Here is a 10,138-nt window from a genome sequence, read left to right as displayed (position 1 = left end):
CTGTATTTTAGGCAAGTCTAAAGAAACATGATATGAATAAAATGTATTTAAGAAGAGCAGAATATGAGTTGGCCTAATGTATGTTATCTGACACATATTGTCTCATTATGACCCCAAAAGTAACTTAATTATAAATGATTGGCCTGTGCAAACCCAGTCCTCTTTTAAAAATGTATGTTATAGTCTAAGGCAGATCACATGGACTATAAATTGTATTATGCCCAAGCCACAGATGAATGTAAGTGAGCCTAAATGAGAGCCATGGTAAAAATGTCTTCTTCATGTTTATTTTAGCAATGACAGATTTTTTTCCAGTTATATAATTAAATGTTTATGTTAAATGTAAATGTTTTTTAATACACACTAACTTCTATATTAATAACAATGCAACCTATACAGTATAATCATACAAAATTAATCCTGATCGATGGACATTGGGATGTTTTACAGTTTTTTTCAAAAACAGATTGTCCATTTGTAATGTTTTGCTGTTTTCTCTTACAGCCGAAAGCTTAAAACAAGGCTGGAATTTAAATGTATTTTAAATGTAGCAAAAATGTTATTTTCCCTCTCTGCACCATACTTGGAGCAGTTATTTTGTGCATATCAAAACTATAATATAATACAATTGGTATTCATGTTCTTTCTCTTGCCCCTTCTCTCTTATGCACGCACGCACACACGCATGCACGCACACACGCATGCACACACACACACACACACACACACACACACACACACACACACACACACACACACACACACACACACACACACACACACACACACACACACACACACAATTATGCAAATTTACAGAAATTTACATTTTGGTTTGTTTGGCTTCATCATCTTGATTGTGATGGGCTACGGAATCTTTCTTCTGCATTTGAAACTCCTCTTTGTCTGATTCTTCCTTACCACCTTTGTCCCTGAACTGGGCCTCGATCTCTGCAGGGTCCATGTAGGTATAGAAATAGGCCATGATGGAGAAGATGACACACACTGCCACTAGGAGGGAGGCAAAAAGGACAAACTCTGCCCACTGCAGGAGGAAAAAACACAAAGATTTGACACGTCACATATTTTCCTCATCAGATCTGGCCCTTGAGGTATGATTCATGGGCACTGAAGACTTCAACTCTTTCACCCATAGAGTCAGGGCTGGCTTTCCCAATATGCAGACAACGTGCCGCAAGAGGGCTGTGAGTGTGTCCTCAGAGGACATAGAATGAGAGGTTTATCTTTAGAGTGTAGTGTAGTGTCACTGTACCTGTTCTTCGATCTGTGCAATCTCAGCCACAATAAGGACAATAAAGTTGCCAATAGCTACAGTGAACAGCCAGCCTGCTTGTAGCACTGCCTTCATGTTGCTCGGTGCCTTTGAAGAAAGAAATATAGCTTGGTAAATTAGGCTGCAAATTGGAGTACAGCCACCCATTATTTTACAACTGAAAATTCAAGAGATTACTTTATACTTTCCCCTGTTGTTGGGCAGATCAAAATGATTCAAGTTCAGCACAGGGTCTAACATATGACTAAATGCCGACTAATAAGGTTGTGTGTGCTTCACCTGTGAATAAGAGAACTCCAGGCCAGTAACAGAGAACACCACCTCTCCACAGGTAATGAGGAAGTACTGTGGGATCTGCCAGCCCATATGGAAGGAGTTGGGCTGGATATCCTCAACCCCAGAAATGGATTCCGAGCACTATATAAAAGAGACAATCAAAACTGTAACTTTCTGAAGCTGATTATGGGATATATCCCTGTATTATTAAGTGACACGTAGAAGGAGTGAAACTTACAGTCGGGCCCCATGCAAAATGACTGGGGATAAGCAGAGTGTAAGAACTCCCGAATCCAAATTCTCTGGAGTATTCACATGTGTTTGCACCATTGGAAATGGTGAAGGTGGCTCTGGAAATGAGTAAGAAGAGATGCTTTGGACATCTGTGTTTGTGAGTCTTATAACGTAAGCAAAATCAGCTAAATACACATTTTAAGGATTTAGCTGCATATTCTTTATGTCATCCTCTTTATTATACTACATATTTGCAAGTATAATCAATAATTAATTCCTTACTTTCCATTTGATATGAGAGAGTAGTTGGAAGCAGAGGAGTAGTCAATGCTTCCAAAAGTTGACACATTCACCGCTCCAGCCATACCATTAACAAATCTGGAAATGAATACACATAGAGTTGAGAAACAGCATCAACAAAAAAACACATCCAAATTAACCATGAATGGCTATAGATTATCTGAAAATGTATGTTCATTTCGGTCATCTCGGCAAACAAACATTGGGAAATGCATCCAAATTTACCTGATTGCATTGGCCCCTTGCTCTGGCTTTGCCATCACATCATCAGTCTGCAACAGAGGATCCGAGAAAATGTATATTGACTTAATACATGATGTTAATACTGTACTTTTATAAGGGTGAAATAATAGGTATGTACTTACCACCTCCCACATTGGTGCACTGAGGTTTGAGGGAATTAGAAGTGTTTGTCGCTTGTCCTTTGCTAAGGAAATAGTCCTAGATATTGCAGGACTCTGAAATGAAACTTGGATGCTTTCTTCCTCAAATGTAAGGTAATTTGCACTAGCCTGTAAAATATATAAGTGGAGTCAGTCCCACAACAAGGTGTAAACACTTGACAGTTACAGTGAAGCACTTGGTTCAATTAGAAAAGTTACTACAACTGATACATGTCTTCATGTAATGTTTTGGTTGATCATAACTTCGCCATTCTACTTAAACCATTACTTGAGGACCTTAATACTGACGAATGGCTTTGTTTTTTATGACCGTGTGTTCTTTCTGCTTGCATTTTGTATTTATATTTTGATGTGTGTAAATTCTGTAATTCAGGGCTCATCTGTAAAAGAGACCTTTCTCTCAGTATGACTCCCTGATAAAATAAAAGTTAAATAAAACATGTAAAAGATATTCTTCTAGTAGACATCAACATCTGTGTAAGATTTCTGCCAATACAGTCAGGTTTTGTGATATGAATGCCTAAGAGAACCTCCTCAAGATGGTTTTACCTTAGCTGCTTCAATGACGAATGGATCATTATTGGGTAGGGTAACTGTCAAGGGGATACTGCCCATGTTGAGTAATTTTAATTGGCTCTGGGAGGATGATGGGAAGGTTGGCAAGGTTTTCTGAAATAGATACAAGCAGAGTCATATATTTATATATACAGTTGAAGTCGGAAGTTTACATACACCTTAGCCAAATACATTTAAACTCCGTTTTTCAAAATTCCTGACATTTAATCCTAGTAAAAATTTCCTGTCTTAGGTCAGTTAGGATCACCACTTTATTTTAAGAAAGTGAAATGTCAGAATAATAGCAGAGAAAATGATTTATTTCAGCTTTTATTTCTTTCATCACATTCCCAGTGGGTCAGACGTTTACATACACTCAATTAGTATTTGGTAGCATTGCCTTCAAATTGTTTAACTTGGGTGAAACATTTCAGGTAGCCTTCCACAAGCTTCACACAATCAGTTGGGTGAATTTTGGCCCATTCCTCCTGACAGAGCTGATGTAACGGAGTCAGGTTTGTAGGCCTCCTTGCTCACACACGCTTTTTCAGTTCTGCCCACAAATTTTCGATAGGATTGAGGTCAAGGCTTTGTGATGGCCACTCCAATACCTGGACTTTCTTGTCCTTAAGCCATTTTGCCACAACTTTGGAAGTATGCTTGGGGTCATTGTCCATTTGGAAGACCCATTTGCGACCAAGCTTTAACTTCCTGACTGATGTCTTGAGATGTTGCTTCAATATATCCACATAATTTTCCTAACTCATGATGCCATCTATTTTGTGAAGTGCACCAGTCCCTCCTGCAGCAAAGCACCCCCACAACATGATGCTGCCACCCCTGTACTTCACGGTTGGGATGGTGTTCTTTGACTCGCAAGCTTCCCGCTTTTTCCTCCAAACAGAACGATGGTCATTATGGCCAAACAGTTCAATTTGTGTTTCATCAGACCAGAGGACATTTCTCCAAAAAGTACGATCTTTGTCCCCTTGTGTAGTTGCAAACCGTAGTCTGGCTTTTTTATGGCAGTTTTGGAGCAGTGGCTTCTTCCTTGCTGAGTGGCATTTCAGGTTATGTCGATATAGGACTCATTTTACTGTGGATATAGATACTTTCGTACCTGTTTCCTCCAGCATCTTCACAAGGTCCTTTGCTGCTGTTCTGGGATTGATTTGCACTTTTTGCACCAAAGTATGTTAATCTCTAGGAGACAGAATGTGTCTCCTTCCTGAGCAGTTTGACGGCTATGTGGTCCCATGGAGTTTATACTTGTGTACTATTGTTTGTACAGATGAACGTGGTACCTTCAGGCATTTGAAAATTGCTCCCAAGGATGAACCAGACTTGTGGAGGTCTACAATTTGTTTTCTGAGGTCTTGGCTGATTTATTTTGATTTCCCCATGATGCCAAGCAAAGAGGCACTGAGTTTGAAGGTAGGCCTTGAAATACATCTACAGGTACACCTCAAATTGACTCAAATTATGTCAATTAGCCTATCAGAAGCTTCTAAAGCCATGACATTTTCTGGAATTTTCCAAGCTGTTTAAAGGCACAGTCAACTACGTGTATGAAAACTTCTGACCCACTGGAACTGTGATAAAGTGAATTATAAGTGAAATAATATGTCTGTAAACAATTGTTGGAAAAATTAAGTGTCATGCAGAAAGTAGATGTCCTAACCGACTTGCCAAAACTATAGTTTGTTAACAAGAAATTTGTGGAGTGGTTGAAAAACGAGTTTCAATGACTCCAAAATATGTGTATGTAGACTTCCGACTTCAACTGTAAGTGTATGTAAACTTCCTACTTCAACTGTAGATAGATATATGTTAGTATATGGCTCTGGGTACAAGTAAGGATTTAGCAAATAATATAATCTCTTTGTTATGCGTTACAATTCTATAGACAGTGAAAGTATTGCCATTAAGAGGGTCAAAATGGGATACTCTCCATTTTGACTTCGTCATAATAGAGATTTCCTGTAGCCCGGGTTCTAGACTGTTTCTGCTTTCAACAATGCTACATCTATTCCTAGCCATACAAGGCATGATAGCATCAAAGAATACTTTACTAAACCAGAAACAAACTGCCACACAATGTAGATGTATCGTACACACTTACATCAATCTGGATCTGTACCAAAGCTGCAGCAACAAAGGCCATGGCTGCCAAAAACATCCCCACTGTCATTCTCCTCAAAGGACTGTTGAGGAAAGGTTCATGGTTAGATTCCTAAGCATGCTTACACCTGCCTCTTCACTGTTTTGTAGATGCTGCACAGGCATTTGTTTTATCATTTTCTTTAAGTAGAACTTACGTGAAGTTCAGGCCACATTTCTTTATCAGTGGGTACACCACACTGTCCATGATCGGTACCAGAGTCAGGATCAGGATAGGGTTGACAGTCTGTCAAAAAGATGGTTTCTATGGTAAGAAGTGCATTTAGCCATGGATGAAAACAAACAGGAACCATAAAGTACCTCTAACGTACCTGCATTTGATCAGGCTGCAGAATGAGGGCTCCCTGGAAAGAGAGCAAGGTTATTACTAACAAGAACAACTTGCAAACTGTAGCTTTAGTTTACTTTTTACAGTGGGATGGTTTTGCAAACGTACAAAGTTCCCATCCATGGTGGTGGCCTGAAGAGTCCACCTAGAGCCCTGAGAGGGAGCAGAATGTTTTACTTGATTATACCATATGGATATTACAAGTTACATCACATATTGCAGGACAAACTAGATTATTTACCAACGTATGTCAGATACCTTTTGGTCAAATAGGGTCCAGAACATGGGAAGGGGAATGTACAGAAATAGAACCTTCAGCACCATTTTTATCTGAGCAATGAGGAGTTTCTACAAGCACAAAAAGAGAGAAAGACAATATGAGGTGTTGCTCATATATTTGAGACCGAACCAGCCATTTAGATAGTACTGTGTAGTTTGCAGTGTAGATAACCTACCTCGTGTTTCTCTTCGGCCCAGTCCATCCAGTGGGTTCTCTTCGGGTAGGAGCTACTCCTGTGCCTGAAGCGGTTCTTTATTGCAAACTGTAAAGGCAGACACAGAAATGATCCTTTCAGAAACACCAGGATGGCTGCAGGGAAGAGTCCACCAGTCATTTTTCACATCGTTGTGAAAGTTGATGCAATTATGCTGAATGCTGGTACTAGATAATGTTTTGACTTACCCCAATACATTTACACACATCCAGCATTATGTTTCCCTGCGGTTCAGTCTTATGGTACATACCACTTCCAATTATGAACACGACTGTAGGGACAAACAACAAAACAGCACTTTCAAACTACATTTTTATACTCTTTATCAGATTTTTTTTACAGCAAAACCACGGGACAAGGTACAGTTGTAGGATCTTAATTTGATCACTCTTTTGTTGCTGAGAATTTTCCTTCACCGCAGGAAATGCAAAAGAGCTTCGTGATTTAAATAAATTCACTGAAAACCCACACTAACACATGGTTTTATTAACAGTATTGCACTTTTCCTGCAGCCTACTTTTGCCCGGCTAATAGTCTGACCACTGAACAAGCAAAATTACAGACTGAACATTCAAATACTGTTGCTGTAGGATTTAATTTGCTGTGACAATATAGGTCAAATTAAGATCCTACATATGTAGGTAGAATAAAGAAGATGGTAGAGACACTAACCAAGGGCGACCACCATGAGCGCAGCAGGGACACCGAAGGCCAGAGGGTAACACTTCTGCTGGCTGTGGATGCCACACTCCTGGCCTAAACACAGGGACACAGCACAGACATCACTCATCCATACACTAGCTGTAGTTGTGTTGTGTATTAAATAGTTATTTATGCAGATTTGTGGTAATATCTTCAGACGGCATTGATGGAGTTATTATACATAGTCTGGCCTGGCTTGGACATTCCCCCTACCTCTGAGGATTGGTGTAATGATAGTAGACAGGAGACTCCCACCATTGATACACAGGTAGAAAACCGAGAAGAAAGTGCTCCTCTGTTTTGCCTGCGAAAATAAAAAGGAATAGATTTGTATTGTGTGTAAAGTTTGTACTGTACCAGTCAAAAGTTTGGACACACCTACTCATTCAAGGGTTTTTGATTATTTTGACATTGTAGAATAATAGTGAAGACATCAAAACTATGAAATAACACATCTGGAATCATGTAGTAACCAAAAATGTGCTATATAAAATATATTTTGATTTGTTTTTGGACATTATTCAAAGTAGCCACCCTTTGCCTTGATGACACCTTTGCACACTGTTGGCATTCTTTCAACCAGCTTCACCTGGAATGCTTTTCCAACAGTCTTGAAGGAGTTCCCACATATGCAGAGCACTTGTTGCTGCTTTTCCTTAACTCTGCGGTCCATCTCTTCCCAAACCATCTCAATTGGGTTGAGGTCAGGTGATTGTGGAGGCAAGGTCATCTGACGCAGCACTCCGTCACTCTCTTTCATCACTCTCAAATAGCCCTTACACAGCCTGGAAGTGTGTTGTGTCATTGTCCTGTTGGAAAACAAATGACAGTCCCACTAAGCGCAAACCAGATGGGATGGCGTATCGCTGCAGAATGCTGTGGTAGCCATGCTGGTTAAGTGTGCCTTGAATTCTAAATAAATCACAGAGAGTGTCACCAGCAAAGCACCCCCACACCATCACACCTCTTCCTCCAACCTTCACGGTTGGAACCACACATCCGGAGATCATCCGTTCACCTACTCCCTGTCTCACAAAGACACGGAGGTTGGAACCAAAAATCGCAAATTTGGACTCATCAGACCAAAGGACACATTTCCACTGGTCTAATGTCGATTGCTCGTGTTTCTTGGCCCAAGCATGTCTTCTTATTGGTGTCCTTCAGTCGTGGTTTCTTTGCAGCAATTTGACCATGAAGGCCTGATTCACGCAGTCTCCTCTGAACAGTTGATGTTGAGATGTGTTTGTTACCTGAACTCTGTGAAGTATTTATTTGGGCTGCAATCTGAGGTGCAGTTAATTGCCCATTTCTGAGGCTGGTAACTTTAATGAACTTATCCTCTGCAGCAGATGTAACTCTGGGTCTTCCTTTCCTGTGGCGGTTCTCATGAGAGCCAGTTTCATCACAGCGCTTGATGGTATTTGCGACTGCATTTAATTAAAGAAACTTTCAAAGTTCTTGAAATGTTCCAGATTGACTGCCTTCATGTCTTAAAGTAATGATGGACTGTTGTTTCTCTTTGCTTATTTGAGCTGTTCTTGCCATAATATGGACTTGGTCTTTTACCAAATAGGGATATCTTCTGTATACCACCCCTACCTTTGTTACAACAATACCGAAGGAAAGAAATTCCACAAACGAACATTTAACAAGGCACGCCTGTTAATTGAAATGCATTCCAGGTGACTACCTCATGAAGCTGGTTGAGAGAATGCCAAGTATGCAAAGCTGTCATCAAGACAAAGGGTGGCTACTTTGAAGTATCTAAAATATATTTTGATTTGTTTAACAGTTATTTTGTTACTACATGATTCCATATGTGTTATTTCATAGTGTTGATGTCTTTACTATTATTCTACAATGTAGAAAATAGTAAAAATGAATCAGTAGGTGCCCAAGCTTTTGACTGGTACTGTATATTATGTGCCATTCATAGGAGATACATGTACATTACACTTATCAAAGGAGCAAGGTTCTCCTACACGTTCTTCATTTCAAGGTTAACATCAGTGTTCATGGGTATTAAAATGACTTGGCAGCTGTAGTGAGGAAATATCTGCCTACTGACAAAGATACAGACAGACACAGTGGTGGTGTTATTCTCCGAATACTGAGTTATTCTGCTAACCTGGTGGTCCTGAAACTGGTCTCCTCCAAAAGCAGCTACACATGGTTTGATACCACCTGTACCCAGCGCAATGAGGAGCAGGCCCACCATGGACAGCACACTGAGAGAGGAGGGATAGCAATATTGTTAGGCCATGCATTCAGTAGCACCTCACAAAGTCCATGTAGTCAGGGCATACCCCAGCAAGCCTTCGCATGTGACTTGTGTTTGCGGAAGCGAATCTATGAACTTGACTTTAAATGAGGACGACTCACATATGCAAGGTCAAGTTGTCTGGCGTGCCATCTCTGTCTGTGTCCGTGATGTCATGAATGGCGCTGACTGCCATCACAACCTGGCCAATTGCATAGACAATGGACAAGTAGATGATAGTCCTGCAGGAAGGGGAAATCAAGGTGTTAGCTACCAGTGCAAGAACAAATTCCTGTTCTGTAATACACCCTAGTTCTAGGACTCCGAAAAGTCACTTACTTAAACTTGCCCAACCAGGAGTCTGCTACAATGGCTCCCAGGATGGGAGTCAGGTAGCACAGAGCCACAAAGGTGTGGTAGATGGAGGTGGCCAGGTCATCATCAAACCGAAGGAAGTACCTGAAGTACAGCACCAGCACAGCTGTGGACAGGAGAGAGAGAAGTGGAAGCTCCTCAGGATGGGCACTCCACAAAGCCACTATAGTTGTTCCCAGTGGGCAAAACTCGTTGAAATTAGACATTTTTAACTTGTTTTGCTCACTGGGTTAGAACTGTTGATTACTCCGATGTAGTAGATACTGTGTCATATTCTTACCTCGCATGCCATAGTAGGAGAATCTCTCGCAGAACTCATTTACAACAATGAAGAATATGCTTAGGGGATAGCCACATACCTCCTGTTCATACAGACACAAAATAAGGGCCATATTACGCTGGTATCTGTATAACTTCATCTATACTATATCTGAATAAAAGCCAAGTTACTTTAAAATTGCAGAGTGCAGTTAAAAATAAAGATTCCCTTACAGCTATGATATTGAATGAAATACACATACACTATATATACAAAAGTATGTGGACACCCCTTCAAATTAGTGGATTTGGCTATTTCAGCCACACTCATTGCTGATAGGTGTATAAAATCGAGCACACAGCCATGCAATCTCAATAGACAAACATTGGTGGTAGAATGGCCTTACTGAAGAGCTCAGTGACTTTCAACGTGGCACCGGCATAGGATGCCACCTTTCCAACAAGTCAGTTTGTCAA

General features: G+C 40.4%; 1 protein-coding gene across 1 annotated transcript; it reads right to left on the bottom strand.

Annotated features, from left to right (window-relative positions):
• Window positions 1-403: 403 nt before the first annotated feature.
• On the bottom strand, window positions 404-9,822 carry slc15a1a (solute carrier family 15 member 1a). Its single transcript, XM_055878652.1, has 21 exons — window positions 9,684-9,822; window positions 9,368-9,509; window positions 9,151-9,270; window positions 8,897-8,996; window positions 6,982-7,072; window positions 6,739-6,822; window positions 6,255-6,337; window positions 6,028-6,114; window positions 5,831-5,920; window positions 5,681-5,725; window positions 5,556-5,588; window positions 5,382-5,470; window positions 5,186-5,267; window positions 3,058-3,177; window positions 2,470-2,616; window positions 2,330-2,376; window positions 2,087-2,182; window positions 1,809-1,920; window positions 1,574-1,711; window positions 1,274-1,381; window positions 404-1,045 (listed from the first exon to the last, which is right to left on the bottom strand). The coding sequence occupies exons 1-21, from the start codon at window positions 9,820-9,822 to the stop codon at window positions 824-826; spliced, it is 2,175 nt and encodes a 724-aa protein (XP_055734627.1). The 3' UTR covers window positions 404-823.
• Window positions 9,823-10,138: the final 316 nt, after the last annotated feature.

This window comes from Salvelinus fontinalis, chromosome 23, assembly GCF_029448725.1.
Source record: "Salvelinus fontinalis isolate EN_2023a chromosome 23, ASM2944872v1, whole genome shotgun sequence".
In the NCBI taxonomy this organism is placed as follows: domain Eukaryota; kingdom Metazoa; phylum Chordata; class Actinopteri; order Salmoniformes; family Salmonidae; genus Salvelinus; species Salvelinus fontinalis.
Note: the sequence above shows the minus strand (reverse complement) of the source record. Positions and strands in the feature narration are given on the sequence as shown.

What these genes read in the sequence shown, in the direction of transcription:
- slc15a1a (XM_055878652.1), bottom strand. Translation starts at nt 9,822, where the DNA reads ATGAAGTTATACAGATACCAGCGTAATATGGCCCTTATTTTGTGTCTG. An exon ending in GACAACTTGACCTTGCATAT is followed by an intron (nt 8,997 to 9,150) that starts GTGAGTCGTCCT and finishes CTCCTCTCTCAG; the next exon opens with TGTGCTGTCCATGGTGGGCC. An exon ending in CATTACACCAATCCTCAGAG is followed by an intron (nt 6,823 to 6,981) that starts GTAGGGGGAATG and finishes CCCTGTGTTTAG; the next exon opens with GCCAGGAGTGTGGCATCCAC.